We start from the raw sequence: 19,115 nt of genomic DNA on the forward strand, positions 1-19,115 counted from the left end.
TTAGCTGAGAATTTGTCAACTGGGCTGTAGCTTAAGTGCGTTCAATTAATATATCTGTTATGGCCCCAACCAGGTGGCATAAATTGCTTGGTTAGTTGTTACAGTGGGATCGTTCCACTGAATGGTGTTAGCTTTAATCCCTGCAGTTTCCATCTGCTTCGGTAAACTCTCTAGAGTTTTATATTCTAAAAAGGTAGTATCCTTACATGTTACTGACATGCCTGTTTGCTAGCAATTCCAGATTCTGCAAATGGCTCAGTGTTTTTAGTGAAGTCAGCCAGCATAGTTAAAAAGTTTAGTACACTGGATGAACTCAAGATTGGGTGACATCGGTGATGTTAGTATGTTGTTCAAATGCTGCAAATACAACACTGTAAGACAAACTACCCAGGGAGATGAGATGCTCACTGCCATTGAAATCATCATTTCCTTTTCCTGTCACGCTAAAATGTTTTGGGCTGGAAAGTCATCATAAAAGTTCTTGAGTTTTAAAATGTGCACGTTCGTCAGTCATCATGCACCAACCACCTAAAGATGGTAGTTTTTTTCCAATTTTAAAAAAAATGGAATTGGCCTTCAACTAGGAGTTACATATTAAAAGCAGAAATCCTGTACTTTTACTTGTTGCTCAGATGGAACAGTTTTAATAGCGCGGCTTGTTCTGCTAGGACTGCAGGCATAATAAAAACTGTGTCAAACTATCGAAGCCCAAAAGTATCCCCTTTCTTTTGCCTTAAGATGTAGCAATATTGTCATAAAATTGCAACTTTGACATAATAGTGGGTAACATTGTTTTCCTAAAAGCAAGGAAATAATTGTCAAACTATAGGACTGACTGTCCTAGATACTGTATCAAGCCATTCCTTAGAATCTCGATAATGAAACTGGGAGACCTTATGGAATATAACACATCTCTTTTAATTTACAATAAACACCTGGTTGTGGTCAAGATGAGTGGCCCAACTTCAATCCCTGCACACACACCCAAGACAAAAAAGGAACTGCCCAGAGAAAATCACAAAATGAGGTCCATAAGTTGCAGCTTAGGCCTCCGTACGAAACTAAACGGGCTGACTAGCAACTTTTGGTGCTCTGAGAAGCTTGCTGATGCACCCTTGGAGCTCTGCTCCCTGCTGGCGTGTTCGGCCTTTGTTACACAGAAGAGTTAAAGATGATTCAAACCTCTGCACCAAGGCAAAAATGCGGACACCGCCCTCGGGCGCCCCTTGTAATTCTAAATACGGGAAAAGATGGGAAATTCTCCTCCCTCGCGCAGCTTCTGTATTTCTGGGAAATTTACATCTCTAGATAGATCTCTATGGTCTCCATCATGGGGAGCGGCTCTGCACTCTCAATTATAGCAATTGTCTCCCCAAACTTGGTGCACATGATGGTCTGGGTGGACTGGCTGGAAGCTACAAGGGATTCAGAAGACTGCAGAGCATCTTGGCCGGCCGCCAGCGCTGTGTGCGTCTTGCGGTGGCTCCGCAAGTTCGAGACGGTCTTGAAAGTCTTGGAGCAGAGGGGACAAGGGTGCGGGCGCTCCCCAGTGTGGATCCGTCTGTGCTCAGCCAGGTGCATGGACTGCACAAAGGCCTTGCCACATTCTGGACAGCGATAGGGCCGCTCCCCGGTGTGCAGGCGTCTGTGTTCACGGAGGTGGGTGGCCTGTCGGAAAGCTTTGCCACAATCTGGGCAGAGGAACGGGCGTTCGCCTGTGTGCGTGCGCTGGTGCAGCTGCAGCCCGGAGGCCGCCACAAATGTCTTGCTGCAGGTAGGGCACTTGTGAGGGCGCAGGCCAGCATGGCGCTGCTGATGTCGGCTCAGCCCGCTAGGGGTGGTGAAGGCTTTCCCACAGAGTGGGCAGTTGTACGGACGCTGCCCCGAATGAACCAATTGGTGCAAGGTCAGCTTGGCCAACGATCCCATGTACTTGCCACAAGATGTGCAGAGGTACGACTGCTGGGGGCTCCCCGGCTCGCGTTGCCTGGCACAGCGGTGTTGCTGCAGCTTGGAGGCCACCACAAAAAGAGCGCCGCAGTCTGGGCAGCTGTGAGGTTCATGCCCTGAGTGGCTAAGCCGGTGCAGTTCGAGGAGACGGTGGCGTGAAAAGGATTTGTCGCAGTCTGGACAAGGGAAAGGCAAGCACCCTTTGTGTACCATTCGATGCAAGGCCAATTGACGGGCTCGGAGAAACGCAGCCCCGCAGTCGTCACACGAGTGGGACCCGTCTCCGTTAGGGGCCGTATGCAAAAGGCGATGCTGGCGAAGGTTAGAGGACTGAGTGAAGCGCTTGTCGCAGACCTGGCACTGGTAAGGCCGTTCTCCGGTGTGGGTTACGTGGTGCCGGGCCAGGTTAGCCTGGGAAACAAATGTCTTGCCACATTCGGAACACTGAAAGGGCCTCTCCCCCGTATGCGTCCGCAGGTGATTACGCACATGCACCAGCTTCTTGAACTTCTTGCCACACGTGGGACATTTGTGCTTGCGCTCCAGCACGTGCACGACTCGCTTATGCCGTACCATCCGGATATGCGTGGAGAACGCCTTTCCACACTGAGGGCACAGGAACCCACCACTGGAGGCCTCGGCCGAGTTCCCTGGGGGAAGCAAGGAAGGGGCCGAGCCAAGTGCTTCCCCCTCGCTGGGCATTGGCTCAGGAGGCTGGCTGGATGCAGGGTCTCCTCCGGCCCGTGTGGCTGGGACCCCACTCTTGCCCGCGTGTGTGCGTCGATGGTAAAGAAACTTGGTCATATTGCTGAAAGTCTTGCCGCAGTGACAACGGTGCAAGGGGTTGGCAGTGTGATTTTTGCGGTGCATAATTAAGGTCATCTCGGTGGAGAAGCCAAGTCCACAGTCCACACAGAGGTAGAGCGCTTCGCCTTTATGGATGCGCATGTGCTGTTCAAGAGATGCTGCCTTTTTGAAGATCTTGTTGCAATTTGGACACTCGTAGGTGCCATCCACGTGCACCCGCTGGTGAGCCAATAACCGCTTGGCTGTTGTGAAGCCACGCTGGCATTCTCCACATAGGAATTCCTCACTGCTCCCCACATGTTCTTGTTGGTGCTTTTGCAGCGCCTCCATTGTACCCAAAGCCTGCTTGCACTCAGGACAACAGAAAACCTGAGCAGGGGGAGGCACCGCTGTTGTTTCTTCAGAGCTTGGCATCGGGGACATGTAGGGGCTGGACGCTTCCTGTGTTGCCACCTCAGCTGGCTCCCCACTCTCTTTCTCGATTTCAGTAAAATGTTCACCCTGATGCTCCAGCAGCTCTTCTGGTGTTAAGAAAAGACAGGCACACTCTGAGCATTCATAAGGATGCATGGGGGGGACTGACTGTGGTGATGGTGGATGTAGTTCCTGCAAGGTTGGGGGGCAAGAGATCTGGGGAGGCTGAGGATTGGATATTTGGGAGGCAGAGGGAGGGGAGGGAGGCAGTTGAGAAGGTAAAATTGATGGAGAAGAGTTGGCTGAAGCCTCCTGTTTCTGGTGTGTCCGGCGGTGAGCTAGCCAGAGGCTCGTAGAAGGAAAAAGTTCATTACATTCATTGCATTGGTAGCGGATCTGCCCAGTGGTAGCTGGGAGAGATGAAGGGCGGGTTGGTACTTCCCTGGGATGCACTTCTTGGTGCGCTAACAGCTCATCAGGTGACCACAAGACACACCCACACTCCAGGCACTGATAGCGGCTGTCTTGTTGGGATTCTGCATCAGCAACAGTGGCAGTGGCTGCCATCTCACAGGACTCCCCTAAATGGCTCTGGTGGTGCAGCAGCACCCCCTCCAAAGTGTTGTAGAGAACCCCACACTCCGAACACATGTACTGATGCTGGAAAAACAAAGATGGAGCCGAGTCCTCTGCCATTATGATTACACCTGTGGGAAAGGGGGAGGGAGGGAGGACAGAGATTGTAGAGAGGAAGAAACAAACCTTAAGGCAAGCAACACTGCAAAAATGTTGAAAAAAAAACCAATCACAGGAAGAACACATTAACCCACAAAGGAATGGCATTTCCAACCTAAAAAACAGGAACGGGACGGGATTTGCTAGAAAATGGTATCACTGTGTAAAAGGAAGCTACTGGAGATACTTTAGGTTTTTTTTTTTAAAAAAAAACAAGCACACTGAAAACCCCGCTGCTGAGGGGGGCGGGCAAGGATGATGATGATGTTGATGATGAAGGACACATATGCCACCCTGAGCTCTTTGCCGAGGTGGAACCTCCATGGAAACTAACTAGTTACAGGGGTAGGCAACCTTGGCTCTTTTATGACTTGTGGACTTCAACTCCCAGAATTCCTGAGCCAGCCACGCTGAGAGGAAAGGGAGAGGTTTCCAAGCTGAGCCAGGCTGGCTCAGGAATTCTGGGAGTTGAAGTCCACGAGTCATAAAAGAGCCAAGGTTGCCTACCCCTGAAAGATGAACTCCCTGCTAGCTGGAGAACTGTTCAAAGTTACAGCTGACCTCCCAAAAGCTACTTATAACCCAGATTTGAAGTTTGGATGGCCATCACCCCCACTCCATGGTCACATGACCATATGTGGGACACTCGGCAACCAGCCCGCATTTACGACCGCTTGCAGCACCCTGTGGTCACCTGCGTGTGATTTACAACACTTTAATGCACTATTTTCTCTTCCCCGTTGTCTGTCCGAGCTATAGCGTCCCCTTAGGGCAGGGGTAGGCAACCTGGGCTCTTTTATGATTTGTGGACTTCAACTCCCAGAATTCCTCAGCCAGCCACGCTGAGGGAAAAGGGAGGTTTCCAAGCTGAGCCAGGCTGGCTCAGGAAGTCTGGGAGTTGAAGTCCACGAGTCATTAAAGAGCCGGGCTTACCTACCGCTGAACTAGTAGGAAACGCTCTGCAAGCAGCATCTGAGGGGCAGAGAAGGGCGTCCCTGAGGAGGCCATTTCCAGCGCTTCCACGGCCCAAGGAGCTTCCCTCGACAGCCTCCTTCGCCCCCCACATGACAGACCGGCGCTACCAAAGCCATACTTCGGGGTTGGCTGGCGGGAGGGCCTGCAGCGCCACACGCCTTCGCGTGCAGTTCAAAGGCGAACTCGAGCCGAGGGGGGAGAGCCTGACAGGGGCGCAGGCTGGCGAGACGGGCTCGCTGGTGCCGCCGGTCGGAGGGCGCGTGGCTCGGCTCTAAGGGAAGGAAGCCACCGGCGAGGGAATGGCTCCGGCGGTGGTAGGGGCGCCGCACTCACCCGGCCCGCTGGGCCGAACCCGCCGCCGCGGCCGCCACCAGCCGGCGTCCGCCCGGCCTCTCTCTGGCCGCTCCCTCGTCACGCAGGCCCCGCTCGGCCTAGGGTGCACCGCGCCCTCTCATTGCCTCCCCCACAACCCGAAGGGAGCCAATCGGAGACCTCGATACTGGAGAGGCGGGTCGGCGCGTAGGGTTTTTTTGTGACGTTCCAGCCCTTCCTTCAGGAGAGAAGGGAGAACGAGGCTCCAGAGGCCCGGCCAATGAGCAACGCGGCCTGAGGGGAGATGGGCGGGCCCGGCCGCTCATTAGCCCCGCCCCGTCACGAGGATGAAGACCTGGGCTTCGCTCCCCCTCCCCCTCCGTCTTTTGTGTATCTGGGCGTAGCGCCCGCCTCCGCATATTCTGGAAGCGGCTTACGCAACCAGCGCCGTTTCCTTGACGCCACTTTACGTAAACAGTGCTTCGCCGTTAGAGCATAAAGGCGGCAGTGTTGCCTTTTTCGCCTCGGGTCAGAGACTCGCTGTTTATTCACCCAAATTACGGCGCGGTAAGGCCGACTCCGATCAGGGGGCGGCGACGGTGCGGCAGCCGCTGTTGTTGAATGACTAACCCCGCCCCGCACGCGGGTCACGGGGACAGTAGCGAGCTGCCACGTGAACGGGGAAACAAGACGCAGCGAGCGACAACCGCCTAGTAGTCTGCCAAGGGACGGCCAGGCGCATGCGCGGGAGAGGCCACCTCTACGCCTAGTCGGGACGAGGGAAGAGACAAACAGCCGTGGAGCGCGTGCGCGGTCAGGTGCCTCCCTGTGGCGAGCGCAGGCGCAGATGAGTCGAAGGTGCCAGAAAGAGCGAAACGGCGACGGTGACGGCTGCGGCGACGGGAGATCCGGTGAGGGGCCAATTTAATTCGTGCCAAAGTAGGGACGGTCAGGAAAAGGTGGGAAATGGCACCGGGATTTCGAGAGGGAGGGAGGTGCGGGCGCCGATAAAGAAGGAAGGCGGGGGAGGAGGCGGTAGTTATGAGGCATTTGAGGGAGAGGCGATTGAGGGGGTGGCCTCCGGCCAGAAAAAAAGCCCCGGGGGTGGCTGCGCGGGGATTAAAAGGAAGAAATGGAGAGGAGCGAAACGTCAAAACCTGCCGTGGAAGGGGAAAAGGCTCCCTGCGACACGAGGGGGGGGGAGGGCTTGTCTGGGTCGAGGAAGTGGGGGAGGGATGCCAAAACAGGTGAAATGAGCCATGGGGGCGGGGCCTCCGACGGAAAGACGGCCGCCGCCCCTCCCCTTCGGCGGGCGGGGCTCCCTGTCCCTGCAGGGGCGGGGTTTTCGGCCGGGGGGGGGGCTGTTCGGCCTGTACCGCTGGGGAGCGGGAGGCGGCGCTGCGCCAAGCGGGGTCGTCCACGCCTCGGATGCTTGTGCTGGTCCTTGTGACGAGCGGCGGGGGCGGGAGGAGAGGGGGGGGAGGAGGAGGGGCAGGGAAGGCCCGCGGCCGCCCTCGTGTGGTGTACCCGTGTCTCGCAAGGCTGTCGGAAAGGCGCCTGGTCGGCCATGAAACAGCATTTTGCTGGTCCATAGGACAATTCGAGAAAAGGTTCGTCGCTGGCTTTTGCTGGGGAATCGGAAGCAGATTTATCCTCTCTGGACTGTTTCTCTCTCCCCCCCCCCCTTTTAGCCTTGTTAGAAGCCAGTTTGTAGTGGTTGAAGGCGCCAGGATAGAAGCCGCGAGACTATTTGAGTTCTTGCCTTGCCTGAGGCAGCAAGACAGCTGGGTGTCTTTTATGTTAGTCACTCTCTCTGTCCTAGGAAAGAGTTAATGGCAAACTGCTTCTGGGGGGAAAATGGTTACCAAGAAAACGGAAAGGGCTTGCCCAAGTAGTCACCAGGAGTCAACACTTGACTCACAGGCACCTGCATGCAAGTGTACGTAACACATACAGGCTTGTAGTATTAATGATGTCGATCTGTATGGCTGTTGTTCTCTTAATTGGGGTAACAATGGAAGATTTGATCTGATCCAGTAACTCCCATTTCTCTTTTACAGATACTTGCGTGGTGAAACTGGAATCTGAAAGGATCTTCCTTCAAGGCTCCAGATCAGTTTCTGTATTTTCTTAATTTAACTTGACAAGAGACTTCTCTTTCCATCTGTTTTCAGAGTACAGCATATCCATTCAGTCCTAGCTTATAGTCTTTAAACTTCCTAGGATTAGTGTTTTTACATGGCTGACATGAGAAGGCAACTTTTTGCCCACATTTGGGAAGAGGAAGAATGCCTTGAATACTATGGGATGATTTCCCTTCATCAGATGTTTGAAGTGATTGGTTCTCAGCTCACAGAGAATGATGTGGAAGTGCTCTCATTCCTTCTGGATGAGACACAGCCCTGGACTCATCCATTGGATCCTGCCCTTTGGACTGTGGTGGCAGCAGAAGAAGGTGGTTCTGAGCGTACCTCACCAGCATTAGAAAATTGGAAGAGGAGAAATCAGTGTCAGTGTAATTTGGGCAGGAACGATGGCAACCTTGAGGCAGTTGCAGAGAAATGGCATCCAAAGAATGGTGTCCAACTTCTCCTGGAGCTGGAGAGGAGAGGCAAATGTGATGAAACCAACTTTGTGCGGCTTTTACAGCTCCTGAGGGTGCTAACAAGGCATGATCTATTACCATATGTTACCCTGAAAAGGCAGCGTACAGGTACTGGATTGGAACAATAGAAAAATGTAACATTTCATTGTTGACTGAATCTCACAAAGTAACAGTTTCTTTTCTTAGTGGATATTTAGCCCTAGGTCATTTCCACCTATCCTCTAGCAGTTTTACTTAATAGTAGGATAAATGTTAAAGAGGGTGAATAGTTATGACAATTTTAGATACTGAATAATTTTTTGCATATGTTATTTTGAATATAAGAACATTAGCAGAACTGATAATTCAAGCTGATTTGACCAACTGGTGGTGTTTCCTTGCAGACTCTTCCAGTTGAAGTACTGCCTAATTACGGTAGTATAACTTTCAAAGCTCTTTTAATTCTAGTTTCTCCTGAGAGATACACCTATGGACCATCTGTTCTGTCAGCAGACCAACAAATGGACAACTGTCTGAATTCAGCCTCTTCAGAGCCTAGACATGATCAGTGGGAGACAGGTGTGTGAACTGTACAATCTGAAAAGAGAATAATATTCTGTGTTCTGATTCATCTTAACTGTATTGATTACAGATGCTGAGCTTTTATAAGAGTCAGGATATTAATACTAAGCAATATATAGTCCTGTGCCTAATAAAAGATCCATTTTAAATTAACATTTTTTCAAATTATCAGCAATTGCTACCCAGTATTTGACATCCTTGGAATTCTGGATGTAGAATGGCAGATTTATGTAACATGAGATTTACTTCTAGCAAGCCCCACACCCGCTAGCACTGACATTACCTAGTTTGGGTAACGAAAGATCTGCAAGCAAACAACCAAGCTCGGAGAGCGCCACAATTCAATCCTGAGCTGCAGAGATTCTCTTCTATTTATTACTAGGCTAATGGGGAGCACCAGTAATAGCTTGTATCATCCCCCTTCTTTCTCTAGGCTCCAATTCAAGCAAAAGGAAGCGAGTAAGCAGAGGTCGATCTAAGGCGGCTACTCTTTGTAGACGGCGGGGAGCTAAAGCGGCTTCTGCCCCAAAGCAGGAGATTCCAGCTCCCACCAAAGTGACTTGTGGTAGGTGTCTGCCTAGCATGTGCTGTGTTCTTGGGATGCACTTGATCTGGATTTATTTTATTTTTTTTTGAAAACCCATGAAACCACTCTAAAACACATTAGCAACTTTGGTTTCTATTAAGGGTCATTCATTCTATTTCTCTCTTTGATTAGAATCACAAGGGAGTAGAGTTGGTTGGGGGAAAGGAAAAAAAAGATGCAGCTGCTGAATTACAGAGGCTGTCTTGTGTAGGTAGCCTGACGTTTGGCTTACAACATTAAGCGCATTTAAACCTGATGTTAAGACTTGGTTCCACTAAGCGAGAATGGGAGTTCCCCCCTCCCCCCCCCTTTGACAGAGGGTGGGAATTCTCCAACCTTCACAGAATTTGTCTTCAGTTCCCTGTGTAATTTGGTAATGGACAACTATTTTTTCATTACTATCAAAGCAATCAAATTTATACTCAATAAAATATACACCCCAGCTTCATAACAAAATTTTCTTGGGCATCTTGTGTAACAACAAATTTGATGAATGCCTTCCATAACATCAGCTTTGGGGAGATTTATTTCAGTACACTGAAGTGTTTTATATGCTGGTCTTGAAGAGAGTATCTTAATGAAACTGATGATGATCTGTGTGTTGAGCTGGAGTAGTACAAAATAACCTGGCTCCACTTTTGTTTAATAATTTTAGATGACAAAGCGCATCAAATTCTGGTGAAAGCATTAATTCCAACTGAAAGACTTCTGGGCTCAGAATGGAAAGATTTAAAGGGCCTTTTTTACATTTAGATAACCATTAAAAACTTGAGGATAAACCGAGTTTCTTTTGAAGCTAATTTTTTCCCTACTAAGTCATCAGGAAAATAATCATTCTTGCAAGGAGTTCATACATACCACAGGATCACTGTGAGATGGTAGTAATAAAACTCACGAGTGATTTAAGCTGTTATTGAATAGCTCTATTGATGCTGCCTAGTTTCTTCTGATTTTTTTTAAGAAGTTTATCCTCCTGCCTTGGTTGGTAGTAGTCATCTGTTCAATTACACTTTGCTGAAATCAGCAGTACGTATCTCAATCATAAACTAAAGCCGCACAGAAAGATGCCCTTCAGATTTTTGGCTTGGTTTCCACCTCTGCGTAAGTGCCTGTCTCTTAAGACCAGCATATTTTACTCCTTTGAATCATTTGAGGCTATTTCAGATACTATATGTCTTTCTTATTAGCCGAGGACTCTGCATAAGAAAACTGTGAAATATGCCGGTGGACCATTGTCTATGACAAACCACATAATGTGTTTACAGTTTCCTTATCTGGAAGTGCGTTCCACCTGCATAGTTTGTAGCACCCTCACTCAGCCAAGGCGCTGGCAGATGATCCCTGCAGAAATCTCTTGTGCTATTGTCAGTGCAGTACAAATGAAAGAAAAGTGAATGCACAAAAAACACTTTTGTCTTACCATCTGACCAATTTACAGGCCATGGGTTCTAATGAAGAATGTTCACAAATAATACAATGAGTGTCAAAACTGCAACTTCAAGGTGCAGCTAAGGCTCCTGCCGGGTAGGTGCAAGGATCAAACTGTAAGCTCCATTCAACACCTAGACTGTTGCCTGTATTCTTTGTAACTTTACCTTGCTTCACGGGGGCAGAATTTTAAGATTCATGTTATCCAGGCAGCTGCTTCTGAAATGAGCTCTGCTATTCCCTTTCTGAGTTGCAAATCTAAACCTGGGAGTCTTAATACCCATTTTCCTTTCTAGTGCGCTATAGTACTGTAGGCTATCTCAGCTTCTAAGAGCAATACCGTAATGAAGAAAAATCCATGCAAACTCCCGAATGAACTTTTTTTTGTTGCTGCTTGATTTCTGCCAATTCTTTCTCAATCCACCATTTAAATTCCAGGTTACTAAGCAAAAGTTGATGATAAAGAGACTCTGTCTCACTTGTGCACTCTCCTCACAGAATGGTCTCGCAAAGGTAAATGAATCCATGCACCCGAATTTCCACCAGTACTTTGTGAAAAGCAAATTTGTATTTTATGATGTCTGCTGAGTTACTATTTCTAGGGGAAAAAAACATAGGTTGCCCAGCCTGCATGCCAGCCTCTCAAACAGCCACTTCATAAAGGCATGTTGACTGTTTTGAATGCCCAAAGGGGACAGGGCTGCGCTGTCAGCTCCGGGGCTTATGATACTGGGTAGAGCTGCTCCAGACGGGCACTGTGGGGACCTTGTGCCCCAAACCTCCAGCAGGGCCTGATGCAAAGGTGAGCAACTATGGTAACTGGGCAACTCTGGACTTCAGTCCCCAGAATTCCTGAGTCAGCCATGCTGGCTCAGGAATTCTGGAAGTTGAAGTCCGTAGAGCATATAGTTGCCATAGTTGCTTACCCTTGATCTGGGATAGTACAGTTGTGAGGGATTTGCCCTTTGGGAGTTGCCATTTGATATGTCAGTCCATTGAAAGCCTCCCTATCAATTGATCTTAATTTTGCATATAATTATTGCTGCAGATATCAGACCATTATAAATGGTGTGGGGTTCTTGGGGGCTCCTTTTTTAAAATCTCTTCGTTTGGGGTGGAAATATGCCCTTAAATTCTTCACATCAGTGTGCTTGGGCAGTTCCTTTTGGTTAGCCAACATTTATTACTGGTATATGCATTTATAATTGTTAATATTCCTGAAATCATTCACCATTGTCACTAGTTAGCATTTCCCAGTTCCAGTAAATATAATAATAACGGGTGGTGTGTCACTTGGTCCTCAGTAATAAACCCACAGGTAATCCTCAACTTACAATCATTTGCTTAGTGACTGAGGTTACAACAACACTGAAAAAGTATTTTAAAATCAGTCCCTGCATTTAACAACTGTCAAGCAGTTGCAGCAGCTGGAGCTTGACAGCGAGACATTGCCATGGTCACATGATCAAAATTCAGGCACTTGGCAACTAGCACAGATTTAGGACAGTTGCAGCATCCAAGGATCATGTGATCACCCTTTGCAACCTTCCCAGCTGGCTTCCAATAAGCAAGGTCAATGGGGGAAGCTGGATTTGCTTAACAGTTGCATGATTCTTTTAACAAGTTTAGTGATTGACTTAACAAATACGGCAAAGAGGTCGTAAAACTGGGCACAACTCACTTAACCACCTTGCTTAACAACAGAAATTCTGGCCCCCACTTGTGGTTGCAAGTTGAGGACTACCTGTTAATGACCTTGTAGAGAAACATCTGTATTCAGTCTGGTATATGCAGCAGACGTTAGCTGACGTTCTTTACGCCGTTTGTTGTGTTCTTTTACAATTTTGAATCTCAGAATGATTTCTTGATGTTACCATGTGCTAAAAGTCTTGAACCATGTTTCTCTCGGTCCACAGTTGAAATCCATCCCTGGAAAAGCATAAGTATTGGCCCAGGCAAGCGGGCCAAGTACCAGACACTGGTAAAAATACCCAAACAAGTTTTAAAGCAAAAACTAAGCGTGTCCCACTTGATTATTTCACCTGCCTCTTCAGCGCTTCTTCTATGTTAGAAGCGAACCTGCAACTGGACCCTGCAGCACTCTTACACAAGCTGTGAGGGACACAGCCTTGGACTTTGGGACTTGTGGCCTTCTGCGCAGTGGAGGCCTTTGTCTGTGGTTTCATTGTCTGTAATGGTTTTTTGTTGGCCTGTAAATATTTAATTTTTGTTTTGGGGAAGGGGCAGCATAATATATACATTATTATTAATTTATTATAAATAAATCAAATAAAAGATATCTGATTCAGGATCTGTAGGTCCCAACATGTCTAGGAAACTGAGAATTTTAAAGGTCTCTGGTTCTTGTTGGGTCATCTGATCTTGGTTTGTAATCTTTTTAATAGTGTTGAACACACGCTAATGGGGTTGCATGGATACTGAGGTGACAGGCCTCCTTCTCTGAAACCATCCTACTTGAGTGATAATGGACCTGGAGGCTTTTCCTTCATTCTTGCTACTGTGACTCAAACTTGGGAAAAGACATTGGCAGAAGCCTGTGCAGTATCTGGCTCAGAGACAAGTTTTTCAAGTTTGTCTTTACTTCTACATAATAACCACAGTGGGATTATTTCACTGGGACTGAGGACTGGAAATGATGGGGCGGGTGGATGTGGTAGTGTTTGCGCTGCCTCAGCTGGTGGTTTTGCCCATGAGTTTAGTGTTTTAATTCAGTGCAGCTGTTCAGAGCTTGCATTACTGCTGGCTGTGGAAAATGGTTGAACTAACTCCCACAGTCTAGGAGTCATTTATGCAGAAGACTTTCCCCACATAGCCAGAGCCTGTAATTTGATATGCTTCCTGCCTGTTTGGAAATAAAAGCTGGGATTCTTTCATACGGTCTAATTCTCATGGTATCCTGGGGGGGGGGGGAAGAGGCTAAAACCATTCAAGTGCATTGTAACTGTGATTCAAGGATTGCCAGTATGTTAACGCCAACTCTGACAGCTGCCTCATGAAGTACTCCAGAACGTTGTTGATATTAGAAACTGGGTGAACTGTTCAGATGAAATCATGTGCCGAATCATGGATGCAAAAAAGTCTGTATTTTAAGCTGTACAGTGCAAAGGGAGATTTCAGCTTACATGTATTTAGTCAGCAATTTTTATTTAAATTTTTTTAATTGGGTGGGAAGCTGTATACAGAACCCTCAAGTGGTTTCCAGTGGCCCAGCAGCTAAAGTCCTTTAAGGTGCTGCCTTATCAAGGCAACTGGGTGTGGAGTGTATGGACTAGCAGTCTTTTGGTACAATGATCGTAAATGTGGGTAGAAAGAAGCCGATTCCAGTAGAAACTCATGCAGGGCTTACATGTGTTTAAATTTTGCTGCTTGCTGACTGTCTGCCATTGGATTAAAAAAAAAACAATTAATGCTGTGGGCCACTGTTGAATGCAGTTTGTTGCACAGCTTTGCTGTTGCCCATCTGGGGAAGAAAAGGATTCTGAAGGTCCCACTGCTTGAGGGCTCCCAGCTACTGAAAAGCTTCTTGTAGCTTGACGGTGTGGGTGGGTGTGGGCTCCAGGCCGTCGTGCAAAATTACTGGAAAAGGGCTGTGACTGCACTTTGAGTTAATGCTTCTACAGGTGATGACCACAAGACACAGAGAAATTAAAGCTGACGGCCTTGTTGAGCGTATGTAATGCACCACCTGCCTCATTTTTCTTAAACGTATCTTACTCTGTATTCGTTCCATTTATCCCTCCCTTTTGAACCTTTTTAACACGTTCAGCTACAATGCTGATAATAATATTGGGGGTGACTGGACAAAACCGACCTGTTCTTTTGCTTCCACAGTCCATAGTTAGAGCTGAACTTTGCTAATTATTGAGGCCTCTGCACCTGAGTAGTAAACCTGTCTAGCAGCATGTCAGTGTGTTCAGAATATAAATAGCAAGGCTCTATGCAGAACAGTTACTTCGTTTGAGTTCAGACTCTTCAAATCAGCCAATAGATTAGGTTGACCTTGCCTTACATCCCATTAATTCAAGTGGTTTTAGACGTATAAGTTAACTTAAAAGTGATGACTTCCATTGACTGAAAACGTATGTACATCATATTAGGACACATGCTGATGGCCGATAGCAGGCATAGATGGTAATGGCGGAGGATATGCTACACTAAGGGATCTGTTCTTTTGCTCCTCTGGGTAGGAATTGAGGCTGAATGTGTGTTCATATTGGAGAGTAGGGAGGTATTACAGGTCGAAAATGGAGCCTAACAGATAAAGTATAAATGAAGTTCAGCTCTAACTTTGTGCCAAAAGAACACCTAAAAATTAGTGAAAATGCCCCTTGCTGAAGCTGACTCCTTCAGGTCCCTGAATTTTGGGGGAACCCTGAATGGGCTTGTGCTTCAGCTTGGTTGGTCGTTATGCTCAGGACTATTGAAAGCCTGACCCTAGAATACCGCTGCATGACTGTGTGTTTGTCTTCTTGCTCTGTTTGTGACCGACAGCTCTAATGGCCCTCTTTTTCTTTCTTCCCCCTCCTTCTCTTTCTCTTTCGTGTGTTCTTCTCAGACATCCGGCTTCGTGTTCGGGCAGAATATTGTGAGCACGAGCCTGTCTTGCGTCAGAATGTGATGTCCAATAAGCAGAACCATTTGGAGCGTCAGTTTGATGTGTTTGGGCAGTCGAATACTATCCTGAAATCCCGCGACCTGGGCTCCATCATCTGTGACATCAAGTTCTCAGAGCTGTCCTACCTGGATGCCTTTTGGAGTGACTATATGAACGGCTCGCTGCTCGAGGCATTGAAGGGCGTTTTCATCACAGACTCTCTCAAAGAAGCTGTGGGCCAGGAAGCTATTCGTCTGCTGGTCAACGTGGATGAGGATGATTACGAGGAGGGCCGGCGTTTGTTACTGGAAAATGTTAGTCCCCAGGTGTGGTAACAACAACAGCTAGGTAACATAGGTATGTTCCTTCCAAACTAATTGGTGGCGGTATGTTGGGAGCTCTCATTTTTCAGACCTTGACTTACTCCATTGAATCAGCTCTACAGATAAGGAGAGCAACAGAGACACTCAGCGCTTCAGAAAATTTGGGCTGGCCTTTATCTGCAAAGAGCCTAACTAATAAATGAAGCTGTTTTTTTTTTAAAAAAATATATATATATATATACAGAACCATAATCTCATGTCGTTTTTGTCTTGATGTTACGGCCTTCGGTTTCCCAGAACAAGGTAGTCTCATGACATACTGCTGAATATGTAGACAATGCACACTTTCCTGACTAGTGGAAATACCCAATAGATAATTTATTGAAGTGTTTCTGTTTAGAATATATACAGGTAGTCCTCGACTTACAACTATTCATTTAGCAACTGTTCAAAGTAACAATGGCACTGGAAAAAAAGTGACTTTACAACTGATCTTTCCACTTAACCACAGCATCACCGTGGTCACATGATCAGAATTTGAGCGCTTGGCAACTAGTATGTGTTTATGAGTTGAATCATTTGAGGTCATGTGGTCGCTATTTGTGACCCACCCAGGGGGGCTTCTTGCAAGCAAAGTCAATGGGGAAAGTTGGATTTGCTTAACGACTGCATGATTTGCTTAACAAAAAAGGTCATAAAATTGGGCACAACTCACTTAACGACCACCTTAGCAACTGCTTAGCAACAAAAATTCTGCTCCCAATTGTATTCATACGTCAAGGGCTACCTGTAGTACAAGATAAAAATAATTGGCACTAGAAAAATAGACGAGCATAACTAGATCCCAGAGATGTCATGAGATAATCTGAGGCTTAAAGACTGTCTTCTAAAGAAATACAGTGAGCACTGCTTGAGAATAAGCTAAATATCAAGTTAGACCTCTGCTTTAACCATCTCTTTTTTCACAGGGTACTTCCTTTTTACTACTTGATTATTGTTGGATATAGACTTCAGGGGAAAAAAAAGACATTAGAAAATCATCATTCCATCATGCGACAGGGCTGGATCTTGGCAGCGACGGGATTCCCAGGAATCAATTGTGCCACAGAAGCATTGAAAGAACAAGCCAAGAATGATTTTGATGGACATTAGATGTAGCAGAATACGAACAAAGGCAATAATTCAGCCTGGATTCCTCTCATTTGGAGCATATGGAAAATCTTTGTGAGGGATAATTTATCTGCTAATGAAGCATTGAAGGGCCTTGACACTCTTTCAGCCTGACTTGTGTATGTCATGCTTGCTACCTGTACTTGTCATTTTTGTGTGTGCTCTTGCAACACCAGAGAGTAATTTTGCAAAGTAGCAGGTACACTTTGTCAAAAGATGGCAGAAGAGCAGGCTGCTTTAACTACTTTTTCTTGGAAGAAAAACCTTCCACACTGTCAAAGGTGGTGCTGGGGTGGATTTCTTCCCTTTTATGAAAAAATACAACCTAGCCCCATGTTGCGAGGGTTGATCATAAGGGTGGAAGCTTGAGTCACTTTTCTAAGGACACTTTTCAATTCTGTGGTTGTTTGTATATACTATAAATAATAGACTTTAAAAATATAAAAAGGTTTGGATTGTATTTCTGGTTAAGGAAGCTGCTAAATTGCAGCTGGAAGAGCCAGAAATATGTAATTTAAAAAAAATGTATTTTTTTTTACCAAAAACAAACATTTTTGGAAAAAATTCTTAATGTATTGTATTTGAAAGTGACAATATTAATAAAGAAGATAATTTGCAGCTGCCTTTAATTCCTAACAAGAGCTGGCCTACTGGCATAGAGTCCAGCCTTTCAAACCTACATTCCTGTAATTTTTCAGGTGTTCTAAAATGGATTAGTCTTTAGGGTACATTTGGTGGTCAGAGAAGATAGGCCTAAACCGTTCCTGTGAGAACTGGAGTAAAAAAAGTCTTTTAATAGGAACATGAGTAATGGAAAGGCATGATCCAAACTATTAGGTGCGCCATGTCTTTCCCCGTGATTTTAGGTTGTACCTTCAATAAATGAAATACATCAATGCAGAGATGGCGAGGATTGGAAATGAGGTGGGTATCTGGAAGCATCTTGACGCATACACTACATCCTCTTCCCAATCCCACTTCAAACCACACAAAGTTGTTGGCGAATACAGTTTTAGTGCCAAACCTTTACAGATGTATTTATCTGCTTTCTCTAGCTGTCGTCTGAACAAATGACTGGGTGGTGTACATCATAAAAACAAAACCCTTAAAACAACACAAAATAAATAGATAAATAGTCACTGAGTGAAACTATTGCTGTAGATGTTAATATAGCCCAGAAACGGGGCTTTAACACACACGAATCCAGGCCTGGGCACATAACCAGGTCTTCACAGCTTTATGGAAAGCCAACAGGATTGTCTGACGTCTGAAGGCAGAATGTTTCTGAACCAAGAGTAGAGAAGGTGGATATTTACAGGATAATCAAAGCCATACCTGTGGCCAAAAGTTCAGATTATGCAACTCTAGTTTGTGGCACATGTGATTTCCCCTAATTTAGTAATGAACCCAGCCCAAAGCGGCTTGCTTAAAGCAGGATTAAGCAAAGCAAACTATGGATTAAGTGTGATGACTAAGCCAAGGTACTGAATTTGTTTTCCACCTTTGTGAACACATTCAGAGCCAGTGTAATGTGTGAAAGTGCTGGCCTAGAAACCAGAAGGCTGTGAGTTCTAGTCCTTCCTTGGACATGAATGACTGCTGGGTGACCTTGGACCAATCACCAAGAGACTGTGAGTTCTAGTTTCACCTTAGGTGTGAAAGGTGGCTGGGTGACTGGGCCAATCATTCCCCCAGCACAACCCACCTCACGAGGCTGTTTTGGAGAAAATGGGAGGAGGAAGGAGTATTGTTATGTTCCCCATCTTGAGTCATTTATAAAAATAATAAAGGCAGAATAAAAATAAAATTCAAAGGGAGATTGGCTACCCTTGGCATTATCCATGCTGAACAATAATGCCTCTTTTAGCCCACCCTGCACAAACAGGCCAGCTTTGCCATTGGACAACTCCCATGATGGCCACCCACGAGGAAGGTTTGGAGGCAGCATTGAGAAGTAAAGAAATACAGAGATGGCCTTTGGGGAAAAAAATTCAATAGCCATTATGCAAATAATCCCCTTCACCTGAGGAAAAGACTCAATATTGCCCTGCCTTGAGTCTCTTTAATACCATGTATTCATTCTTATTTTATTTGTTGACTTTATTTTGCTGCCTATCTTGACGTGGGGCTACTCTAGGTGGTTGTTTGGGTTCAGCTTGTTTTTCCCCTCAGGCAACCATTTTGTGATGGTCGTGGAGGCATCAATGGCTGTTAACATTTCCAGAGGGTTCCATTGCCCTCAAAAAAAAAAAAAAGAAAAGAAAAAGCCAATTTGATGCAGCTAGTAAGGTGCTGCCCTAGAAACCAGGTGACTGTGAGTTCTAGTCCTGCATTTAGGCATGAAAAACTGGCTGGGGGAGTTTGGGCTGGTCTCTCTTAGCCCCCAACCCACCTCACAAGGTAGTTGTTGTGGGGGGAAAAGCAGAAGGAAGGATTAGGAGGTATGTTCGCTGCCTTGAGTTGTGTATGGAAAAAAGGTGGGAAAAATCTTGAAGGAGGAGCAAAAGGAGGAGAATATAATATCCATGTGGTTTTTCTTTCAGGTATTTTATTTTATTTTATTTTTTAATGACATATCCAACACACCTTCCTCCTGTTTCCTCACAACAACAACCCTGTGAGGTGGGTTGGACT

General features: G+C 46.5%; 2 protein-coding genes across 3 annotated transcripts; one reads left to right on the forward strand and one right to left on the reverse strand.

Moving 5' to 3' along the window:
* Window positions 1–875: 875 nt before the first annotated feature.
* LOC310644349 (zinc finger protein 574-like) lies at window positions 876–5,302 on the reverse strand. The gene is made up of 2 exons (XM_083369233.1): window positions 5,215–5,302; window positions 876–3,878 (listed from the first exon to the last, which is right to left on the reverse strand). Exon 2 carries the CDS (start codon window positions 3,865–3,867, stop codon window positions 1,297–1,299), a length of 2,571 nt encoding a protein of 856 aa, XP_083225359.1. The 5' UTR covers window positions 3,868–3,878; window positions 5,215–5,302; the 3' UTR covers window positions 876–1,296.
* A 656-nt stretch (window positions 5,303–5,958) lies between these two features.
* On the forward strand, window positions 5,959–17,099 carry DEDD2 (death effector domain containing 2). Of its 2 annotated transcripts, none has more exons than XM_083369962.1 (6): window positions 5,959–6,104; window positions 7,254–7,906; window positions 8,246–8,356; window positions 8,793–8,924; window positions 14,950–15,345; window positions 16,280–17,099. In XM_083369962.1, exons 2-5 carry the CDS (start codon window positions 7,432–7,434, stop codon window positions 15,321–15,323), a joined length of 1,092 nt encoding a protein of 363 aa, XP_083226088.1. In that variant the 5' UTR covers window positions 5,959–6,104; window positions 7,254–7,431; the 3' UTR covers window positions 15,324–15,345; window positions 16,280–17,099. The 2 variants fall into 2 exon arrangements, with proteins under 2 accessions (XP_083226088.1, XP_083226089.1); XM_083369963.1 differs by having other exon boundaries at window positions 6,052–6,152.
* Window positions 17,100–19,115: the final 2,016 nt, after the last annotated feature.

This window comes from Vipera ursinii (genome assembly GCF_947247035.1).
Source record: "Vipera ursinii genome assembly, chromosome: 9".
In the NCBI taxonomy this organism is placed as follows: Eukaryota; Metazoa; Chordata; class Lepidosauria; order Squamata; family Viperidae; genus Vipera; species Vipera ursinii.

What these genes read in the sequence shown, in the direction of transcription:
- LOC310644349 (XM_083369233.1), bottom strand. Translation starts at nt 3,867, where the DNA reads ATGGCAGAGGACTCGGCTCCATCTTTGTTTTTCCAGCATCAGTACATG.
- DEDD2 (XM_083369962.1), top strand. Translation starts at nt 7,432, where the DNA reads ATGGCTGACATGAGAAGGCAACTTTTTGCCCACATTTGGGAAGAGGAA. An exon ending in CCTGAAAAGGCAGCGTACAG is followed by an intron (nt 7,907 to 8,245) that starts GTACTGGATTGG and finishes TTTTAATTCTAG; the next exon opens with TTTCTCCTGAGAGATACACC. An exon ending in TCCCACCAAAGTGACTTGTG is followed by an intron (nt 8,925 to 14,949) that starts GTAGGTGTCTGC and finishes TGTTCTTCTCAG; the next exon opens with ACATCCGGCTTCGTGTTCGG.